The following is a 24,789-nucleotide window of genomic DNA, read 5'->3' as shown; positions in this document are numbered from 1 at the left end:
TATTGTCTAAATAAAATGCATATTGTCATATATTTCCCAGGTAAAACAGACAGGAAGCATGACCAGATGGGCTAACTCTCCTTTATTGTAAAGCTACAGTATATTAACAGAATCCTACAAGTTTGAAAGTACAAGTTTCTCAGGATCTCCATAACAGCCTGAGAAGCCATGGAGTATGTTTTGAGTCTCTTCCTCTGCCCATTGTGCAGCTGTGAACCATTTCCTTTTATTTGACCTAGGTAGCATTTTCTCGCCCTGATTTTTCACATGCTACTGCATATATGCTGTCATATAAACTGCAAGGTATTTATTTGTCATATATATTATATGCTTTAGTGATTAAGGCACCAGATTAGAAGACAGGAAACTGTGAGTTCTAATCCCACTTTGGCCATGAAAGCCAGCTGGGTGACTTTGTGCTAGTCAGCTCAATTCACCTCACAGGGTTTGTTATGAGGAAAACAGGAGGAGGAAACAGTATTAGATATATTTGTCGCTTTGAGTTGTTTATAAAAATAATAAAAGGTGGGTCTGCACTGCTCCTAAAATTAATTACTCCCCAAATAAAAATAAAAATTTGCATTTATAGGGCACAAATTAGAATGTATTGGAAGAATGAAAGAAATGAGCAGGCTAACAAGCTATTTATGCACTACCAGGGAAACAATAAATAAATTTAGTTATATCTCTCAGTTTTCGAGCACTCACTTTCATTACTGTAACAAACATTAATAATGCATTTCTGGATAACAGAGTAATGTAACTTGATTTAGGATTGCCATGCACTCCAGGCTTTGACTGGATTCTACAAATATCTCCCCAAAACCCACTGAAGAAGTTAGCTTGTCTTCTTTGCTTTCACAATTTTGGTTCAGTTTTTGCTGTAGTCTGTTTAGATAAAACGGGAAATGTGCTGGAAGTCTTCTGATTTCCACCTTCCAGCAGTCTATTCAACTGGTAAACAAGTATCTTATCACTGACATGAAAGAAAGACAGATATTACATTTCTCTCTGTTGCATGATGTCTCCCATGAAGACACAATATTTGCTAGCAAAGACCTTGCTAGCTTGTTTTTACTATCAAGGTTCTTGCACCAGAAGAGCCTGGTAAGAAAAACTTTTATACTGTGATGGAATTTCTCTTCCACTACATTCCCCATCTCCTCCCATAGCTTGCCTTAAGACAGTGGTGGCGAACCTATGGCACGCATGCCAGAGGCGGCACTCAGAGCCCTCTCTGTTGGCACACGTGCCACCGCCGTTAGCAGCAGGTCCATCAGGCTGCCACCGCCGCCCAGAGCAGGAGCCCCATCCAGCACAAAGGAGGTGAAGCGGCCAATTAGCAAGCTCGAGTAGAGGTCGTAGAGCAGAGGTCACCAACCATGGTCGATTGGTGGACTGGAAGAAAAGGAAGGGGCTGCAAATGGGGTGGGGCTAGGGCCTGCGTGATACTAACTAGCCCTGCCCTGTACTTGCGTGGTGCAGCGCCTTGTATCTGCACCCTGTAGTGTGGTGGCGGCCATTTTTGCACCTTGCAGCACGGTGGCCCATTTTTGCACCCCTGGTTTTTGCGTGCCAAAGCGGCACTCAGAGACGCTTCCCTGCCCCCCCCCAGGGCACCACAATGATGATGCGGCCCTGGCACTTTGCGATAAATAAGTGGGTTTTGGGTTGCGGTTTTGGCACTCGGTCTCTAAAAGGTTCGCCATCACTGCTTTAAGAAATGCCCTCAACTCTCCAGCAAAGTGGTGTGTGTGTGTGTGTGTGTGTGTGTGTGTGTGTGTGTGAGAGAGAGAGAGAGAGAGAGAGAGAGAGAGAGATGGAAGCAATTCTACTACTAGTAGCCAGCTACATTTCATACAAGATGGCATACAGAAGGGCCTATATCAGTGATGGCGAACCTTTTAGAGACCGAGTGCCCAAACTGCAACCCAAAACCCTTATGTATCGTTGGGTGCTGGGTGGGCGTGTCCCATTGGGTGGGTGGGGCCAATTGGGTGGGCGTGGCTATGGTGGTAATAGCAGACTGGGTTGGACTAAAAAGTTCAATCAATTCCAACTTTGCAAGATCTTTTTTTTTTCCACGAAAAGTTGAAATTGATTGATTGATTGAACCTTTTTTTTGCACACGGCGGTGCAGGCCTAAAGCGAAAAGGTTTTATAAAACCCAGCTGAAGGCCTGGGACTGGGGTGACAGCGCACATGCCCACAGAGAGGCCTCTGCGTGCCACCTGTGGCACACATGCCATAGGTTCTCTACCACGGGCCTATATGTTTTGTTCAAAGAAGGCACAGCACAGATGCAAAGAGTTGTAAAAGACTTTATAGTCATTTAATATACCCCCCTAACATGGCTGCAAAACATTAGCCTCAAGCATAACTTGCATTTCCGTCAGTTTGGCACAGCTTAAAAAGTAAATGGCAGGTGTTTGCTTATTATTCAGAAATGTTGGTGCTTTGCATTTCCAGAAAATTATTTTAAAATTTCAAATAATTCCGTTGCTCCAAAGACATTGGGAACTTTAGCCAAAATATTAAGGCAATCAGTTACCATCACACTCTAGAATTTCTACCTAATCCCTAAACTTTTTAAAGCTCTTTAGCTCTAAGTTGTTCTGATTTTTTTTAATTTCAAACCAGCATTAAAGGATCAAGACAGCTTTAATTTATACATGACCTCCAGAACATTGAATATGGGATATAGTACAGGATGCACTTGGACAGACTAGTTTTTAAAAACATTTTATTCTTGAAACAATTGTAAGTTTTCAATTTGCTATTGGGCACAAAGAAAGTCCTGCTGAAAATATTTAAAGCCTTAAAATATGCAAAGCCTTAAACACTCTGTAGGTAAAGGGGAAAAACAGGCAAGATGACATTTGTATATGTGTTGATATTGATACATATACAAAAAGGGAGGATGATGCTATGATGACCACCAACTTCCTGTTTCTTTCCTCTGCAGATGCCTCTGAGATCAAGATATTTGAGGAACAGCAGCCTTCTGTATCAACCCAGCCTAGTGTTTTGATACTAGTTCTTTTCATATGTCTCACTAGTAAGTTCAGTTTGGTCTGGAAAAGCAAGACAAATAGATCATTGCTTCTACATTCTGGAGGTCCCATTCAAAGAAGGCCAATTTTACTCCTCATTATCGTGGCTGAGGAATTCTGGGAGTTGAAGTCCACTAGTCATAAAAGGATCAAGTTTGAAAACCCCTGTTTTAAAGGAAAGTGTCTGTGCTTTCTGAATGTTATAAATGCTGTTTTTCAGAAAGGGTGGAGGGGAATTGTCAGGAAAAATCAGGCACACACATGAAGGTCCAATTAAAACTGATTTATTGCTAATCTAGCTATCTATTATTACCTATGCACAGGAATCTTCTCAACTAACCATTAGCATCAGCTTGGAGTTAGATAAGGATCCATTTAATTCAAGCGAAGTTGGACTTGTTTGCTTGTGGCTACATAAGGATTCTAGGCTGATTGCTCTTTTGACTCCACCCCCAGGTTCTTCCACTCGTTTTCCTACAGGGATAGAACTTTTCTCTTTGTATATTTATGTCACTGCATTCATATGATAAATGACTTTATTATGATTGTCCTACAAGATGCCTAAAAGAAGTTCTTCAAGATAAGACTGGATACAAATGTTTTCAAATTAAATTAACATTTCAAAGGCACACTCTAAAGCCAACATCTATTTTCAACAATTTTGTTCTTTGATTTAAAATCCCAAACTCTAAAAATTACTTTAGAAAAGCATTTTAATTAAAAAAATATCCATAGAGCCTTAAAAAAATAATCCGGAGGAGGAGGAGGAGGAGACAGGTTTCTAGAGGTAAAAGGTGACATTACAGTATCTACCCTAACAGGAATAGAGAGGAAGATTTCTAGACAAGAAGATAGAAGAGACCATAGAAGGGAAATAATTTCCAACCACAAAAAATGGGCACTCACTCCCTACTGAGCTCTATAGTCAAGAGGAAAGAGTTGAAAATGGCAAAAAAGATGAAATTCTTTCCAATTCCAACTGAAGAAATAAATGAAAATTCACACACCCGCACCCTCCAGATCCTCAGAAGAAAGGGACTGAGAAGGCTGAAGAGGTAACTCCAAGTGATGAAACAATGGAGATGGAAGGAAAAGCACAACATGTCCCAGTCTTCCATGATGTGAAGGAGTAGGAACCAGATGTTCCACTGAGGGAGACGGCGAAGATTTTTATGGTTTGCTCCTATTCTTCTGAAGCAGAGGCTGAAGGGCCTGATCTGACAAGTTGTCAGGCTCAAACATCAGGAGGCAATCAATTATCCAAAGCCAACAACAGAGGCAATGAACAGGAGCAGATGATGACACACTCAAATAATATGGAGCCAGATACTGGCGGGTCACCCAGAAAAAGGGCTTGCTGGCAACTTTGAATGACAAAGCAAAGGCAATCTGTTGGCAAGGATGAGAATGACCCTAACTGAACAGTGCCCATAGAAGGAGCTACTTAGTAGTAGTTACCAGGACCTTGGTGTCCACTGTAAACAAGTCCCAAAAGTCAGACCTACATTCCTGTATCTTTACTCTCTTGTCAGGGTTTATGACTCAAACTGGCTTGTGGAATTCCTTTGTGTTTGAATCTTAGGCTGATACAAAACATTCTTGTTTCTCTACCCCGCCTCACCCCTTTTATCTGGACCTGCTTCCCATTAGCTGCCAATCTTTTAACCCTGGCCCCTTGTCTGTTGTAGCTACAATTCTGGACTGCAATCTGTAAACCCCTGGGTTTTTCTCTCTGGACTCTCTGCTTCAAGCTGCCCTGGCATGGCTGGTACAGTACCCTGGCTACCACACAAGATCTCACCTTCCCTGGAGTTTGTGTGTGAATGTTTAGCTGAGCATTTTACTGTTGTATTCGTTGTCTGAATTACAATCTCATTATTAAACTAGTTCCAACTTGTACTATATGACTGCACAGTCAAGAAAAGGATACAAAGAAAGGGAGAGATGGGGTAAGAATTGAAGACAGTGAGGCAGGAATCTGATTCTTATGCTTGAGACAGCCATATTGTAAACAAGGGACAGAAGGCAGAAACCCTCAAAACTGAGAAGTGAGCAGTTACACCGTAGCTGATTCAAAAAGGAGAGAAGAAAAGATCCAGAATTAAACCTGGAGACTAGAATACATAGACAGCATGATTCTACTACATCAGAAATGTCAAACACAAGGCCCGGGGGCCGGATCCGGCCCGCGAAGTGGTTTCATGTGGCCCGCGAAGCCATCCTGGAAACAGTGAGGGAACGGCCCCCACTGCCTTGGCCCTGGCCCAGAGACCCTCCTTCTGCCAGAGACCCCTAGATCTGTCCCACTCCTGCCCAGGCCCCCATAGGCACCCTTGATGCGAACGATGTAGAGCTGGCCACGCCCATCCAGTAGGCCATATGCACTCTAGCCATGCCCATCCAGTAGGCCACGCCCACCCTGGCCACGCCCACCCGGCCCCCTGAGGGCAACCGCAATGCTGATGTAGCCCTCAGTGAAATAGAGTTGGACACCCCTGTACTACATTGTTAGACAGAATATTTCTTGATATATATGGCTTCTTAATTCCCTGCAGGAAATCTATACATCCAAACTTCTTGCGTCTGCTTAGAACCACAAAACAGAGAAAGCATTTAATTGCTTTACTGACTCTGAAATCCATCTTTGCCCCCAAAGCCTCCAATACTCTCAGATTCCTGGAAATACAGATTTTAAAACAGTGCCATAACAGAATACAAGCAACATTAAACCCTACCTAATCCACTTCTGATTTATCAGGATTGCTGGTCAAAAGTATAACTTTAACAAACTATTCAAAATGCTGTAGAGATACCTGGAAGATATTTTCTCAGGCTGGTGAAAAACTTCAAGTAGATTATTTTGTCATGGAATGCTCTATAACGGAATTACAAGCTTTAATTTTTATAGCACAGTCTGAGCTAATAAAACATTGGGAAGATTTTTATTCCCAGAAAAGCAATTCAATCTGTTACAGTACAAATAAAAAGAAAAATGCAATCCAGCATATGTCACCAATATTTTTGTTGTGATCCCGAGACATCTGAAAGTGTACTCCTGTAGAGAACTGTAATAATAGAAATCTTTTACTTCCACAATAAAACATTCTATGGAACGGGGGAGGGGATGTCCATTTTTCTATACAACTAAAAAAATCCAATAGAAAGATAATTTCCATATAAATTCAGTCCAAATGAGTACATACCTTCCATGATTATAGTTTCCCATATAAGGGAATGAGCCTTCATATATAAACTCATGCATCAATAAGATATACTATTGTAGGGGAGGTGCTCAGACTGCAAAGGAGAAGCAGCTATTTACTGAGCTCCTCTTAATTTTTCTATTTAATCAAACAAATGGTTGTTGTGTAGTATTTCATTTTTATCCACTTCTTTAAAATTTAATAAGCATACCATCAGGGAAAGGGATTTTTTTTAACCTCAGGATCCCACTAAGGTGGAGGAGCCTCTTACTACTTCGGAAGCAAATGGAATGGGAAGCCAAATCAGTAACAAAATGATTGCTAAGAACAATATAAAAAGTACCAAACGCGGGCATCCCATCAAGAAACAACGCAGAAGAACCATCAAATCTCAGAAAGCAGCAGTTGACAAGCAGCCAAAAACCCAAGAATTAATGGATATGAAGGATGAAGCATATTAGCCCCTTTCACTCCTTGTATCCATGATTATCCATTTACCTGGGAAGCTTGTAAGCTACTATCTCATCATAAAACTACCTGTACCTAAAAGACTTGGAATTATGCTCTTTCATCTCAACAGCACACAAAATGTGGTAGGCACACCGAATAATGAATAATACCTATTTTCATATATCTGGAGCAAATTTCTGGCTTACTATCTTTGGACATGCAAACATCTGTAATTATTCCCTTCAGTTAAACTTTATCTGCTAGAAATCATTTTTCCTACATAAACAGGCAAGCCCACATAAAATCAACATTACGTAACAGCCAGTTCAATTTATTTTTAATATGAGAAGTGACTCTGACAACGTCATTGGAAACATTTGTAGCAGGATTTGATTTTGATCGCTTTCGGATATATTTGTTAGACGATTAATCAAGGGGCTTCTGTATTAAAACAGGAAAGACTACTCTCGGAGCTAGTAAAACTTACAGAACAAGCATTCTGCAGTACGTGAGCCCGTTATAAATCCTCTGAAAATCCCTCTGCAAGGCTGGAGGCCCTCTGAGCAGCGCAAAGGTGGTGCTGAAAAATTTGAGTCACCTTCAAGGAGCCTCTGTTGAATCAAAGACTTCTCCACAACCAGAAGGCACTCTTATATTAATGAAAGAGCAAGTATTAATACGGAAAGTTAACTCCACTTAACATTAGTCAATACATAATATTTCATTGATAGAAGAGAATATTTGTAGCTCAGGATTGAGTTGTGAGATCCTTGATGATCTATGAGCTTGGTAGTTTTCTTGCATATGTTTCATTACCAAACTAGATAATATTATCAGTGCTGAGTTTGGTAATAAAACATCTGCAAAAAAATAATAAATACAAGTTCAGAGAGCATCCAGTGTGTAAAACTGGAATTACGCAGAAAAGACTAAAGATTTACCAGTATGGTTGCCTGCCCAATTTTTACACAAAGTGCCATTCATTAACTCTGAAATCAAAATATTTTTATTAAGCTATTGCATCCTATTGATTTAATTAATTTAATTGCATCCCATTTAATTAATTGTATTAAGAACTGTTTAAACATGTCTTCAGGAATATAGATCCTTTATAAAGTTGCAATGCAATCTGAAATTTTATTTTTCACATAAAATTTAAGGTCTGGACTCTGAAAGTAGGAGAGCTGAAGAAAGGAGCATCCCCATTCTTCCTCACCCAAGAAAAGAATTTCCAGGGACAAAAGAGTAGAAATCCCCAATAGGGATTCCAGATACTGTTGATTCACAGTGTTAAAACTGTATCTACAAATCTTGTGAATAAATATTCCATTACAGTCATCATGAATTCTGAAAAACTCTACAGCAGGGGGTAGTAACATCCATCTGCTTAAAAGCTGCACCACATTTTTACCTGGGGGAGGGGGGAGAAAGAAAAAAAGCCCTAGCCCAAGCTCAGACATAAGATGCACCAGACTGGAGTGATATGAACCAACCACGTAAACAGTGTGATAAATATTTTTACTTGTATCACTTAGGGAAATTTTGAGCTAAGCCTCTCTCCCTCATGTGTGAAATGAAATAATGCATTTGCATTATGTTTTTTAATCAATCAAAGGCCGTTAAAACGTAAGTGTTCAATTGTAATTCTTTTGCTCCCTGTAAATGTATTTATTTACTAAATAGACAGCTTTCCTTTCTAACCCAATAGGTTTTAACCTACTCTAGAGCATTCGCATACAAATTCCATTTAAGTAATTATTGGTTTGTGTGTAAACATGCTGAGCTTGTCAGCTGGAGAGCTGACAGCCCAGGTTCAAGACTCAAGCTGTACGCATCTGGGTAAGCTCCCGTGACTTGCCCCAGCTCCTGCCCACCTAGCAGTTTGAAAGCATATCAGTGATGGCGAACCTTTTAGAGACCGAGTGCCCAAATGGCAACCCAAAACCCACTTATGTATCGTCGGGTGCCGGGTGGGCGTGGCCCATTGGGTGGGCGTGGCCCATTGGGTGGGCATGGCCCATTGGGTGGGCGTGGCTGCACTGGTAACGGCAGACTGGGTGTGACTAAAAAGTTCAATCAATTCCAACTTTGCGAGATCTTTTTTTTCCCCATGAGAAGTTGAAATTGATTGATTGAACCTTTTTTTTTTGCACACGGCGGCGGAGGCCAAAAGCAAAAAGGTTTTATAAAACCCAGCTGAATGCCTAGGACTAGGACGACGGCATGCGTGCCTACAGAGAGGGCTCTGCGTGCCACCTATGGGTTCGCCACCACAGAAGCATATAAATGCAAGTAGATTAATAGGTACCCCTTTGGTGGGAGGTAACAGCATTCCGTGCTCCTTTGGCATATAGCCATGCCACATGACCACGGAAGCATCTTCAGACAACGCTGGCTCCCTTGGCTAGGAAAAGGAGATGAGCAATGTGCCCTAGAGTCAGACACAACTGACAGGGAAACCTTCACCTTTTATTCTGTAGATCCCTTACTTGGCCAATAAAAAGACATGAATTTCACCAATGTTAAAAAATAGCATGCAATGCTCTCTTTTCCATGCTGCCTTTACTGTTACTGCTTTAAGGTAACAGGTAAAAGTAGTAGTATCTGCCGTAGTCAATGCACACAATGAACATTAAAACAAAGATACTGACCAAGTTCTTTGCAACTTAACAATGTATTAGAGAGAAGGATAACCATATAGCTGCACAAGGCCTCATACCTTAAATACTGTTGGGAACAACAATGGAAAAGGAATTCTTTTTAGTTAGTCACTGTAGGACACGGGTGTCAAACTCGCCGTGTCACGTGACGTGTTATGACGTATCATGACTTTTTTCACACTGCCAGAGCTGGGGTGGGTGCGGGCTCTGCATGATGCGACCAGCCCACGGGCCGGCAGTTTGGCACCCCTGCTGTAGGACATAAAAAGGTGAATTAAATAGGCCTTTGGCTTGATTCAGGAGAATTTTTCTTATATTCATTATCTTCAGAACAAAGCAGCAAGTATGTTAGAATATGACCATGAGGCCACACATTAGTTCACAAAGATTTTTCTATTCCAAAGGTAGATAAAAACATGGTTGGTTTTTTTCCTTTTTTGCAGATATTAATTCTCAGAGAAAATACTATAATTCAAGAAACCTCAGCCTTGAGTAACCAATTATGGGACAGAGACTAGACATTAAATTTTAGTCTAAACATTAGGTGAAAAATCTCTCCACAACTCCAGAATGTCTGTCAGTAGGACCTGGTCAAAGGTAAATGCTTATCATGGTTTTTATATATGTTAGGGGAGTAAATATAAGCTGTAATGTTATTCTAAAACTGTACATTGCTGGTTTTGTTTAATGGTTTTCTATTTACCTAAATAGAGGAAGATTGATTTTTTCCCATTTTTAAAAGGGAAAAAAAATATTAGATATAGAAGAAACTCAGAATGTACTCTCAGCCATACCTTGATTAGTAAAGTTCACATTCCTACCATTCTAAGATCACTTTTACATGGTTTTGCATTAACTATGGTTAAGGGAGTAAATGAGCAAACATGTCTCCGCTCGCGCCCGATCTCCGCTCCTTCCGGCGCGACCTTAAAACCCATCTCTTTAACGAAGCGGGCCTGGCCTGATGGGACGGGGTGGGATTGTTACTATGATTTTAATTTTAAATTTGTATTATTATGGGCACTGTTTAATCATGTTTTAATAATTTTAATTTTTTGTACCTGTTTTTATGTATTGCCCTGTTAACCGCCCTGAGTCTCTTGAGAGAAGGGCGGTATATAAATTAAATTAATAAATAAATAATAAATAAATGTCTTATATAACATAGCAAATCAAAGCTGGCTTTGGCTTTCCAAGCCTCTCACCTTCTGTTCAGTATGCCAACTGGTGAGCATTTCCTGGATTTTTAGAATTATTACTTTCAAAAAAAGCATTTTTTTTCAAAAAATGACCAGGTAGAGTCAGATGTCCTGAAAAAATGTCCAGGTGCTATGAAATGCCACTACTCTCAGACAAGGACTTGAAAATAACCTCTCAAGTCGCTCAGTTCTATGCTACCATTTTTACGATACAGGTAGTCCTTGACTTATAACCATTCATTTATTGACCGTTTGAAATAACAACACTGAAAAAAGTGACTTAGGACCATTTTTCACACTCACAACCATTATAGCATCCCCATGGTCTCGTGATCAAAATTCAGACACTTGGCAATTGCCATGTATTTGTGATGGTTGCAGTGTCCCGGGGTCAAGTGATCACCTTTTGCAAGCTTCTGGCAAGCAAAGTCAATGGGGAGTCCAGATTCACTTAGCAACCATGTTACTAGCTTAACAACTGCAGTGATTCACTTGACAGCTGTGGCAAGGAAGGTCGTAAAATAGTACAAAACTCACTTGGCAACTGTCTTGCTTTGGGCTCAATTGTGGTTGAGGACTACCTGTATGCCATACCATTACTTAGGATTGGAATTTGCTATTTTATTTGGATTTATTTTAGTAACTATGTTCTTAATTATTTTAGACCCCTTAATTATTTTATACTTATTGTTTCTCTTATAACACACATACATGTATCTGCAAGAATGCAATACCTCTTTTATTCAATATTTTGCTTGTATCTGGCCTTAGGGCTATAATAAACTTGAACTGAATTGTTATTACTATTATTATTATTTTCAAAACAGCAGATCCACACAATATAAAACGGAGAATAATCCTATCCCTGCCTGTGTCTTTTCAGAACAAAACTCCAGAAAGGAGCAGACAGATGAGGATGAGGATGATGATCATGTGATGATGATGCTATATGACCACCTCTGCCACTTCTAATCCTTAGCTTTTACTAAAAAAACAGCTGCTGCCTAAAGATACATTAACCATCAATACAGGCTATTAGGACCAACATCTGGACCATGAGCTGGGCAAAATAATCACTAAGCAATCCACACTTACAAACTGTGATTAAAGCATAGCAGTTAGACATTTCCCTAAAAAGCTACAAGTAATAAATAACATCCTAAGAGAAAACATTAAAATTGGAATAGCCCTTCTGAGGCTTTCCATAAAAGATTATTTCAAGTGCAGATACACCATGAGTCGCTAGTCAAATGTAGGTGAACTTCTTATGTGTTACTCAAGGAATATAAAAGTGAGCAACTGTAAATAATTTTTTTTAAAAAAATGCTGCATTTTTTCCTCCTTATTGTGGTCACTAAAATGATATGGGAGAAAAGAAATACACTGATGATAACACAGCTATATTTCCCAACCAACAAAATTAGATGAGTTTCTGTTATTTTGGGGTGCTGAATACAGTTACAAAGAACTATACATTAGGAGGAATATTGCTTAGTGACACAATTAAAGGCAATATAAGTAAAAGAAGGTTGGCTACTTCCTAGCAGTGGTCGGCAACCTTTCCAGCTCAGCAGACCGATGGTGATCACAGTGGGGTGGGGGGGAGGATGGCTGCGTGTGCATGCCACTTTCATAAATGCAGCTTTATGTATGCGTGCATGCTCACCTACCACTTCCGCAGCCTGGTTCTCAACAAGCTGCAGCCCAACACTGGGCCACGGACTGGGGGTTGGGGACCCCTACTTTATGGCACACAATCAGGTTCCTCCATAGGAGATTTACAATAAGACATGGCAAAAGTATGTAACTACAGTTCTTAAATATGCCCAGTAGTGAAACACTGGCTAAAAATTTTTACAGGATAGGCAAACCTGTAATTAAAAGTGAACACGTACACTAACAGCAGGCAAACATTTATGTTAGGAAGCGACTGGAGATACATAGGTGCTAAAAATGATATAAAATGTGTGGGTTTTACAACACTACACTCTACATATTTCTCACTGAGGACTCATAAAAGTATTAAGTCAATTAACCCTGATTGGTTAAGTAAAATAAACTCTTCACTAGTAACATTTCAGGATAAAATATTTGCCATGGACCGATATGTTTGTGATTCTACCACAATCACTTGAATTAAGGAGATACTATATAATATTAAAAATAGATTCATCGCTCTCATGACTGATGAAAACAATGTTTTCAGCAAAATAACTGTATTTAGATTCCATTTTAACATTTCTAAAACTAGAAAAATATGAGCTTTAAATATTATTATACATTAGAAATGTTTTCTTTCATATTATAATTATAATTACTAAATCTGAAACAGGGATTTAGTAGGTAAGTTATATTCAAGCTGAGTGATGACCATCATATGCCTTATTTTAATTGGAAAACTTAGATTAGATACTCCTTTCTTTAAAAAGAGGAGTCCGAGATACACAACACTTAAATAGAAGTAGTCCTTGCTATATATTCTATGGTTTATTTCTTACCAGCAAGGACATCAGATATGATTTGATTTTGGCCTAGTATCCTGTTTTAACTCAGATAATATGGTTTCTCAGCTGTGATATATTACTTAGGATGAATCTAACCATGTGAGCATAGCAGTAAGTGGATTTAAAGTTGTAGCTTTAGTTTACTCAGAAATCCCATGAAATTAATAACCAAGGGATAACAACTTAAAAATTATCATTCTGTATAAACTGCTCTTTGTAATAAACAGAACACACTGTCTCTGTGGGAATTCACAAGTTAAAAGCTGGGCATTTAGTACTTTTTAATTCTTTCAAAGTAAACATATTTTCATAAAATGTTTGAGCCTCGTTTTCTTTTTCTTTTTTGAGATGTATTCAGAACTTATTGTTAACGCAAACAAGAGATCTTCCTGGTAAGTTTATTGAGTAACTGCAGTCAGATTACTCTCAGCCCAACCCACCTCACATTCTTACTGCAATGGCAGAGGTGGGTGAGTGAGATGGAAGAGCCTGAGGCACGAAAGGCAGGATATAAATCTCTAAATAAATAAATAGTAGAAGTGGCATCTCTTAAAATGGTCCTGTATTTTCTTACGTTGAAGAAAAGAACAGGTAATAAAATATTTAGCACTTGCAAAACACTTCCGTGTGTGTGCAAAAACCTCATGAATGAATGAATGTTATATATTCTCTCAAAATCCTTACACCAATCATCTGAATTAAATCAATATTAATATATTCAGCCGCAATCTGATGCCACCTTCTAGACAATTTGAAGTTCCACAACTATATGACAGTGATTCTCTTTCACTGTATTTGAATTTGTTGCCTTATTGCATTTTTTCTCCATTAATTTAACACATTTGTATCTAGAAAAATGACAAGTAAGATATTTTGTTTATACAACCAAGATTTGAAAATGTAAAGGCTTTAGATTTATAAAATGTATTAGCAGTACTACGATCATTATCAAACATTAGGTCACAGAAAATATTTGATCACCAGCTATAAATAACAGAGAAAAAAGTTGAATTGCACTAAATGACCTGAAAACAGACCATAATTTACCACAGAAACATAATCTCACTACTAGTCTCCTCAGTTTTAATTTTGGAATTTTAAATTTTGTTAGCGTTTTAAGCTTACATCTTCTTAAAATTCTATACCTGTTATGAGCAAATTCAAAATAACCAAAGTTTTAAGCCCTTTCTCTCTTCTAATACAAGATACTTATTTTAGGAATTACACACACAAACACACACTCACACACTATTCCCCATAGATGTCTTATAATTTTAAATTGTACTAGTGGAATAATGTGACATATACTTTTTTCTATGTCTTTGCATTTCCTTTTAATTAAAAAAGCTATCATTTCCAAACAATAATTACATTATAATCCTATACACATTTACTCAGATTAAATTAATTGTTATGTATTCTCAGTTAAGCGGGAACGGCAGCCTTAATAAAACTGTATTTTTTATTTTATTTATGCTGGAAAAAAGTCTGGAAAAATCTTCTGATTTAAATCATAACTGAACAGGTTGAAAAGATAATGCTTAAATCCTTACAGTTTCTTTAGTGCAGGTTTCAATCAATCCATGAATCTGATGACTTAGGTTAAGATCCATGAAAACTTACACAATCATATGTTTAAGTACCACCAGTCTGTGTGGTATTTGCTGTGAAAGACTAAATTATATCAACCATATTGTTGAGTTGCAAACATTAAGGTCATTTCCTCTTATTTGATTGCAGTATGGATGCCTATTCTCTCAAGATTTAGTTCTACAATTATAATCTCATCTTAATGAAACTTAATTGCTACTTATAAATTGTTTTGCAGAAGAAGTTATGTTTGTACACAAAAAATCCCTCTACATATTGTGAAACTAGATGCTTCTAAAACCATGCCCAAAAGACAAATTCCAATAAGAAAACTGATTTTTAAGACATTTTTGTTGCACGTGTATTTTCATCAACATATTTAAAATATTGATATACAAGCACATACCTGCACAAATATGCACATTGATATTTCAATCAAAACACTGATACAAAAGTATATGGTTTTTATATTTATTATACACACTAAATATGAAAACAACAGGATACATTCTTTTCTTATTCCCTATGCAATTAACTACAGTATCATGCTCTGTTTTTGCAATTGCTTTTAAACATTAACTTTTTCAGATATCTTGCTTTAAGGACCCTAAAAAGGAATTCATTCTAAAGCTCGTGATCACCAGTATCTGAGCATTTCCCTTCACAACTCAAGCCATGGCTCCCAAATGTTCGAGCCGAAGAAAAACAACAAAACAAAACAAAACAAAACAAAAAATTCCGTATTCATAATTTACTTCCAACTTCAGGAAACCAAGAAGTGCCGCTTCATAGAATGGGTAACAAATACCTACGTGACCGCTTCTGGGTGGCGAGAGGGAAGGGGATCTTTCCATTTATAAACGTTAAAGAGTTGTTGGTTGCTAAGCCTTTCACAAAAGCCCAGACGATTCTCGAGGAATTCGCTTTTCCTACCCCCGCCCTGTAAAAAGCTAAGTCTCAGACTTCGCTTCAAAAAAAAAAAAAAAGAGGGGGAAAAAAGGGGGGGAAAGAAATCAGAAATACACACACAGAGCCCAGCCTCCAGGGTGGGTTTTGCGCCTCTCGCCTCCGAAGCCTTGAAGGTATCGCTCGCCTGCCAGTGAAGGACCCGGAATCCGCCTTCCTTCGCAACCGACCGACCCCGCTCTACCTCTCCGCCCCACGAAGCAGTTCCGTGGCCAAGGACCCCGGCCGGAGCTTCGGCGTAAACAGCCCCCCCCCCTCCGGACTTCGACTTCTTGCAGGCCCCTCCGCAGGCACAGGGCCCTCTCCGGCCAGCCCCGTTCGCGCTCCGCCGAGGACCGAAGCCTTCCCCTCACCCCGCGGGACCCCGCGCTTTCCCAGGCGGCTTCGGGGGCTTCTTACCCGTCCCAATCCCCGGCGGAGACCCCCCCCCCCTCGCCTCTCCGTTTTTCCTAGCCAGCAAATAGGGAAGTCCCGACTTACCTGTCATTACTTTCTACGCCATCTTGGATCCACTTGTCAACGTCCTCCCAAAGCATTGTGGGTAAAAAGTGTCTTCCTCTCTCTCTCTCTCTCTCTCTCTCTCTCCTCACCGCCTCCTTCCTCGTTCCCCCCTCCCGCCTCCTCCCCTCGCGCGCCCGGATCGGAGCGAAAGAAAAACTCGAAGCGAGGAAAGCCTTCCCATCTCTTTGGCGAAGAGCGAAAAGGCGGCGGGAGGTCGGGTGGTTTGCCTCGAGCAGTGCGGTGGGGGGACGGGGGGGGCAATGAGAGGGAAGGCAAGACGGTTGGTAGGCTGGGGAATCGGCGGTTTCTACACGGTTTTTAAAATCGCTTGTTTTTGATGTACGGGTAGTCCTCGACTTACATCCTCTCCTTCAGCGACCGTTTAAAGCAGGGGTCTTCAAACTTGGCCCTTTTATGACTTGTGGACTTCAATTCCCAGAATTCCTCAGCCAGACACGCTGGCTGAGGAATTCTGGGAGTTGAAGTCCACAAGTCATAAAAGGGCCAAGTTTGAAGACCCCTGGTTTAAAGTTACAGCGAGCCTGGGGGAAAAAAAGTGACTCGTGACCGTTTTTTCACAGTTGCGACCTTTGCAGCATCCTCAGGGTCCCAGGATCAAAATTCAGATACTTGGCAAGTGGTTCATATTTATGACGGTTGCCGTGTCCTAAGGTCATGGGGATCAATTTTTGCGACCTACTGACCGGCAAAGTCAATGGGGGAAGCCGGATTTACTCAACAACAGGTCATCTAACTTATCAACTGCAGTTATTCACTTAACCTGCCAGAAAGGTCGTAAAACGGGGCAAAAAACGTACTTAACAAATGCCTCACTTAACAACAGAAATTTGGGTCTAAATTGTGGTTGTAAGTTGAGTACCACCTGCATTTGGGCAGAAAGGATCAACGCCTGAGCAGCCTACCGAGCAAAATGTGGCTGGCTGCAGAGCTGCTCAATATCAATCTTGACCTCCCTTCCCTAAGAGGAACAAGTAGATTTGCACATTAATTAAATTATTAATAAATAACATTATTTTTCAAAATGTAATCAATTCTGAGAAATTTGGGCTTAGAAATTGCAACCATCTTGTGACTGATTCATATAAATTGGAAATAGCAATTAAGTCATCCTGCCTGACTTAAATGTGGGTTTTTTTCTATTTATAAATTTTTATTGCACTATGCTGCATCTAGGAATTAAAAGTAGTTCTAGTTGATGGTACTAAAACGAGTTTTCATCGAGTGATATATCAGATAATACAGCTAAGTAGCAAATACCTGCCGCTCTGAAAAACTAACCTCCAGCTATTTTTCTCCAGCTTTCCAAGGATAACAAATTCTTAAAGGCAAACAGCATGTCAGTCATATCACTTAATCTAATTTGTCACTCAATCTCTTAGATGTCATGCAGTTTCCTGCAAGTGAAGAGTTGGTGCATTTGTTTATTTATTGATACTTTTACACAAATGTATAGTTTATTTTTTACATTTATGGTGTTGCAGATCTAAAACCAAGAACAGTATCTGCAATCATTTCCTGTTACTTTTTTCTCATGTAAGCACTTTCTGAGGTTTCTGAATAGATTTACCTTTCTTTCACATTTTCACTGAATTATAAAACTGGTAGTGCAGTTGTCACTAAGAAGCCTTCAGTGTCTGGAACAAATACAGGTAGTCCTCAATTTACAACTATAATTCATCCCATGATTTTTGTTGCTAAGCAAGATAATTGCTAAGTGAGTTTTGCCCCATTTTACGACCTTTTCTTTACGACCTTTCTTGCCACAGATGTTAAATGAATCACTGCAGTTGTTAATAACACGGTTGTAAAGTGAATCTGGCTTCTCCATTGAGTTTGCTTGTCAGAAGGCTGCAAAAGGTGATCACATGATCCCAGGACACTGCAATCATCATAAATATGAGCCAGTTGCCAAACATCCAAATTTTGATCATGTAACATGGGGATGCTGCAATGGTCATAAGTATGAAAAATGATCATAGTCAGTTTTTTCACTATAGGCATTGGGTCCAAGTCATTAAGATGGCAGATATGATGTCATTGTGCCAATTTCTTCAAATCAAATAAATATTTGGTCCTAGACCAGCAAATAAAACCCAAAGATCACAATTAAGACAAAAGAAAAATAAAATTATTTGAAAATATCTAAAAAGGATTAGAGCAGGGGTGTCAAACTCAATTTCATTGAGGGCCGCATCAGCATTGCGGTTGCCCTCAGGGGGCCGGGTGGGTATGGCCAGGGTGGGCGTGGCCTACTGCGTGGGCGTGGCTAGATTGCATATGGCCTACTGGGTGGGCGTGGCCAGCTCTGCATCGTTCGCATCAAGGGTGCCTATGGGGGCCTGGGCAGGAGTGGGACAGATCTGAGGGTCTCTGGCAGAAGGAGGGTCTCTGGGCCAGGGCCAAGGCAGTGGGGGCCGTTCCCTCACTGTTTCCAGGATGGCTTCGCGGGCCACATGAAACCACTTCGCGGGCCGGATCCGGCCCCCGGGCCTTGTGTTTGACATGTCTGGATTAGAGCTAATAATACATCATACTGTGCAGACTATAGAGCAGTATTTGGCTGTGGTCAGGAAAATAAAATGAGATTGATCTGATCAGAATAGAATATAATAATAACAATAATAAAAATGTTGAAAGGGACCTTGGAGGTCATCTATTCCAACCCCCTGCTCAGGCAGGAAACCTATACCATTTCAGACAAATGGCTGTCCAGTCTCTTCTTAAAAACTTCCAGTGTTGAGCATTTACAGCTTCTGGAGGCAGGTTGTTCCAATGATTAATTGTTCTGTCAGGAAATTTCTCCTTAGTTCTAGGTTGCCTCTCTGTTTGATTAGTTTCCATCCGTTGCTTCTTGTCCTGCCCTTAGGTGCTTTGGAGAATAGCCTGACTCCCTTTTCTCTGTGGCAACCCCTAAAATATTGGAACACTGTTGTCATGTCACCCCTATTCCTTGCGGTGTAATCCATCTGGTCCTAGTGATTTGCACTCATGTAGGGTGGACAGGTGCTCACTTTTCATTTTCTTGCCTATTTTCACTTGTACTCCTAATCTACTTTTTACCGTACTGTTTTGATAGGTTGGACTGTTTTCTCCTTTTGTGTAAAGATGGATGCAAAAAAAGAGTTAAACAGTTCTGTTTTCTCCCTGTTGCTTGTCACCTTCTTGCCACTTTCTTTCATTAATGGACCAATCATTTCCTTGACTTTTGTCAGGGTAGTTAAAGTTCCCCAATGCTATTGTGATGTGCTTCCTACATACCTTAGTAACTGACTATCAAAAAGTACATCTATTTCCTCTGGTTGGTTGGGTGGCCTATAGTATACACCTATGGCAATGTCATTTCCCCCCCTTTTTATATTGACCCAAGTGCATTCAAGACAGTTTTCATCATTGTTATGCTCTATTTCTGTAGATATATAATTATTTCTTACATATAGTGGAACTCTTACTTCCTCTTTTATTTGGTCTGTTTCTTTTAAATAATTTAAATCCCTCTAGCTGTATATTCCATGTGTGGGTTTCATCCCAAGTTTCCATAATGGCAACAATATCATATCTGCCCTCGTTTACTAGAATTTCTAATTTACCCAGCTTATTCCTCATACTCTGTGCAGAAGTGTTCTATATCAATTAACTCTCTGTCCCCGTTGTTTAGTTTAAATGTTTCTCCAGAAAATCTGTGAATTTAATGCCAAGTAACTCAGTCCCTTTCTTTGATGGATGCAAACCATCTCTTTTGTAGAGTTTTTCATTAGACCAGCTGCATACATCATGACTAATATAACCAAAGCCTTCTGCTTTACACCACTCCTTTAACCACACATTAAACTCCGCTATACCCTGGCCTTTTCCTTTTTGTTCCTTACAGACAGGTAAAACCTCTGAAAAAGCAAGCCTAAAGCCTATCCTACAAAGTTCCTCCCCAAGCTCTGGAAATCATTCTACACAGAAAATATATCTTTTTGGGACAGATCATTCATGCCAAAATGTACAACAGCATCAACATCACAGTCCTTACTAGCATTCTTGACTATCTTAAAAATATGCTTCTTGCCTCTGCTGGTAGTAGCATCTGGCAAATACATGACCTCTTTCAAAACCTCCCATCTTGAGATAAAACAAATTGGAACGATCAGGATATTTAGTAAAGAATGGGAATAATAGTTTCTGGTGAGCAATACAGAATAACATAGTTCACTTGAGTTATACTGCATCAGTTGCCCTGCCGTGACACCCCTTGCGGCAGACTACTTTTGTGATTCTGGGTATTGTTCAGTAATTCAAGTTGCATAAACACGTCTCAACATAGCTAAGGTCTGTGCTCCAGCTTGCCTGACTGGGCTCTTGAGGACCTGCATTTTACTACTGTCAAGATGAAAGGGACCATCCTTAAGCAACTGGAAATTCCAAGGTTTCAGGAATATAAACTTAACAAACTTTTAATCTAGAGGCACTGTGCTTGGATTCAAAGTGGGATAAAGATGATTAGTTGACTGCTTTGTGTTTCAGTAGCTGGTGCAAACTTAAACAGTTAATTCACTAATAAATACCATGTTTAGTTAAACATTGGTTAATATATAATGCAGACAACCCCCAAGTTAGTGTATCTTTGGAGAAGGAATGTGCCTCATTTGATTTAATCATGGAGTCATGCATCTCATTAAGTCACAATATGATCTGATAGGTTTGGGCTTAATATGTTGTGTGAATCCAGCCATTGTGGCTTCTTAACAAAATCATGGCTTAGTACAGTGCATGAACCTACTCCTTTGTTCGAAGAAAAAAAAACAGAATGAGGAGAAAAGGGGGGCAATTTATTTCCCTTACCCTCTTTTGGGATTTTCTACTTTCCTGTTCATTGTGTTTCTTGCCTCTGCAGTTTTTAAGCAGGTCCCATCCTTCCCGTTTTAATGGAGGTAAGCTACTTTGGGTGACAAAAATTGTCTAGAAAAAGTGTTAAAATTGTACCGGACCCTATCAATCAATAGTAATGATGAGAATGGTGTGGAAGCCCAATTACTAAATAAAAGTTGAGGAAAAAAATCTACTTTCAAAACTTGGGCTTTGGTCAAACATTTAAGTTTTTAATTATTTCAGTAGTTAATATTTGAATCTAAAGTAGAAAGAAATAACATTGTGACAGATGCCAATTAACTGCTACTGCAAATACCTTTTTGTTCCTCTGCCGACTTCTTAGGTTAAAATGGTCTTCAAAGAGATCTATACTAAAACCCTGAAAATTGACATACTGTATTGTACTTTTATGGTACAAAAGTTTTTATTGTGAAGAATGTATTTACTCATGAAGCTTGGCCACAGGGGGAGAGTTCTGAGTTAAATGTAATTCATATGGAGTTTCTTTATATATTTGCAAGGCAACTGGTCAGATAAAATAAATCACAATTTCCATCATAGAAACTGTAGGGAATTAAATAAATCATTAGGACATTGCATAGGCACTGTGGTGCCTGCGTGCAGCACATTTCATTCCTGGCACAATTTTCATGTTTGCTGAATGCTCTAGTTTCCTATCTCTAGGTCAGAGGAAAGAAATGGCTGTCATACTTCAAGTTAGCGTCAAGATAAGTAAACTAATAACAAACCTTGAATATGGTGTAGCAGCAGGTTGAACTGTGGCCTAATTTGGACAAGTTTGATTTTCAAAAAGTGAACAATGCAATTTGGGCACCACTGACCTGAAGAGGTATGTCACGGAGATGCAGCCTATAAAAGACTATGGAATTTATCCACGGCAAAATATTGGGAGAATAACGTTTTGCATTTGATACAAATGGAAAGTTTGCATAGAAAATCTAAAATTATTTTCTACAGTGACTCACAACCGTGTAAAGTGCTATTTCACTACTGTACTCTACAAGTGTAATTTGTAATTCTCAGAGCCAAAGAAAATATAGACCAGGACAAATGAAAATTAGAGCTCTTTACAATCCATCGGAAAGATCAGGAATGCCATTTCCTGTGAGTGCCACAGAGAAGTGATATCCTACTGGGAGCAGGACTGCATTTGCGTTTGCCTAATTCTATCAGGGCTAAATGAAAAATATAACTGGTTGCCCCATTGGATTTTTTGCTGACAAAGAGTGACTGACAAACATTTAGACTGTGTTATTTAAGGGGCGAACTATTGAGTGAAGAGAGATTATGTTGAACTTAGAGATGGCAATAAACTATTAAAATTATCCTTACTTGCTAGGATGAAGGGGGAAGTTAACTTTATTTCACTTTTTTTCTTTGGATTTTTTTATTTTTGTAGGGGTTTTTTTGTAATTCAGGTTTTTTTTTCCTTTTCATTAATTCTTAATAAAATTATTTTTAAAAATGATCAAATATGGACTTGTGAATTTTCCAAATTTCAATTAGATCTATAGTTACTGCTGGTCTTTACTGTTCCTTAAACACAAGCCATGAGTTCAGAAGGACCTCCAGATTGTGCACTGGTCGCCTTCCTTCTCTTTCCTACCCCCTTTCCCAGCATTATGGACTGTTCAAGAGAGCTAGATCTTTCTATACCTCCAGACTTTAATGTGAACCCAGTTGGTCAGGACAGAAACAAAACCTAATGCTAATTCAGCCTCCTGTCTCAGGCCTCGGCTCAATTGCCGATTTACTCACAGTGTGAGAATACATATCACCTTTAATGATGGAGGTGATAACTATTTCAAGGTAAAGAAATTTTGGAAATTCAGAAAAGCAGTTTGCAGTGCAGTGCTTTTGCAAAGGCAAGTATGTCAAGTGTTAATTTCACCATGCTTATCCCTCCAACAAAAACTAGCAAGTGTTACATTTGAATACACAGCAGCTTTCTCCACCTCTAATTACAAATCACCTTTTGATTGGAGAATAAAGGATCATTTCTTTCTACAAAGAAAGATTGCTCCTTGTTTGATATTAAAGTTCATACATTTCATGGTGCGCAATTACTCGGTACCTGCTTTGAAAAGGGGTAGAAGACAACAAATTGCCTAGAGTTTTCTTTGGTGCCATAAAATGAGTCATGTACCAGTAATACTGATTATTGGGTTGCAAGCTATTCAGGTTGGACCAGTGGTTAACTGATGCTCAATACTTTAGTTCTGTTAATGTCAGGAAAATAATTAGTCAAGTTGAGAAGCAAAATATATTTCCCTTGAGGCTAAAGGGATTTTGGGAAAGTAGTTAATCACCATTCCTAATTATATTGTTTGACCTATAGCAGGGAGTAAGGTACCTGTGAGCTAAGAGACAATTGCAATCCTCAAGCCTCCCCCCCCCCACCTTTAAGTCCTCTGAATTTTGGAAGCAGACTAGCAACTTTCCCAACTTACCATGGAAGAAAAAAAATGATTAAGAAAGTAGACTTTATGGACTTCCCACTAGTTTGGTAACATATCTAGCCTTTGGAACTAAAAACATTGCCTTTTCATACCACAGAATTATTCTTACTCTTGCTTTTAGTTTTTATTACACGTTATGTTAATCCTTCTCAGAATAACTAGAACAGGTTCAGGCAAAGGCAACTAAACACTATTGAGAAATTGAATGATCTGGGAATGTTTAACCTGGAGAAAACAGAGGGTCATGAGCGCATTTTTTCAAATGTTGAAAAAACAAAGAATAAGGATTTAAATAACAAAACACAGATATCATTTAAACAGTTGACAGCTCTTGCTAATAGCAACAGTCTGACACTGCAATCAATTGCCCGGGTTCAGGCTGAGCCTATCCAAGTGCAATAATTTGGATTCTTGCAGAGAGGTTTAGACTGGCAGGACCAAAACACCATTCCACCTGATTCTAGTATTTAGATATAATTAAAGGTAGAGATAATGCTAAGCACATTGATTTGTGCTTTAAATTGTAAGCCAAGGGCGGGATATAAATGGGATTTAAAAAAAAGATATGATGTACTGGCGATATAAATTAAGAGCACTAAGTACAAGGGGACATATTACTGGTTTAGGGAAGTTGGATTGTATAGGTTTTATTTGCCCCATACTCTTTTTACCTTTAAGAAACTACAGAATGCATGCGAAGTTCTCCAGATCCCTTCAGAAAGTGCTTTGGTAATATGTAAAAATGTATACACGCTTCTCTTAGACATAGTTCTATGAAAAATGACATACTCTGTAAAGAATACACACCCAAATCCCAAATCATGTTTCAAAATCAGCACTCTATTGCTAATGCTATCCATTAAAGTAAAACACAGCCAACATCGTGCCCATCAAATGTTTTGAATGACAACAAGCTCAACTCCCTCACGGCACAACGTATGACTGGTAAGAGAGGTTGTCTAAAACATTTAGTGGGCACCAGGTTATTTTTGAAAATGTATAGTGAATACTATATTTATGCTGTTATTTAAGCAAAATTTGTGGGTTTTGTTTGTACACTTAATAAATCATCCTAATAGATGTTATATGACTTATTTCTCACAACATATTAAGCCATAATGCAGTTTATTTAATTTTGGCTTAAGTTACATGAATCCAGCCATTTTATTTATTTTAGTATGTTCTGCAAATCCAACCGTTTGTCATTTACCAAATCTCAATTAACTAAAAACCATGGTTTATGTCATCTTGTGACCTAATCTTACCAAAGTACTGTATAAACAAGTAGCAATTGTCTAGAAGCATTAA

General features: G+C 39.1%; 1 protein-coding gene across 6 annotated transcripts in view; it reads right to left on the bottom strand.

Annotated features, from left to right (window-relative positions):
• The window catches only part of HELZ (helicase with zinc finger), a 169,778-nt gene extending 153,632 nt beyond the window's left edge, over window positions 1–16,146 (bottom strand). For 2 of the 6 annotated variants that reach the window (XM_081317976.1, XM_081317978.1), the window contains exons 1-2: window positions 16,106–16,146; window positions 15,468–15,626 (exon numbers count right to left, since the gene is read on the bottom strand). Coding sequence is in view for 2 of the 6 variants with exons in the window: in XM_081317974.1 (XP_081174100.1) it covers window positions 15,472–15,513 (42 nt within the window). In the remaining 4 variants the exon portion in view is untranslated. Of the gene's footprint in view, window positions 1–15,467; window positions 15,886–16,105 lie in introns of those variants that run through there. The other 4 variants (XM_081317977.1, XM_081317979.1, XM_081317974.1 and 1 more) reach the window with 3 other exon arrangements.
• Between the last annotated feature and the right edge of the window lie 8,643 nt (window positions 16,147–24,789).

The sequence above is a fragment of the Vipera berus genome (assembly GCF_964194415.1).
Source record: "Vipera berus genome assembly, chromosome: 2".
Lineage (NCBI taxonomy): Eukaryota > Metazoa > Chordata > Lepidosauria > Squamata > Viperidae > Vipera > Vipera berus.
The sequence above is the reverse complement of the archived record's forward strand: the minus strand, read 5'-3'. Positions and strand labels throughout refer to the sequence as shown.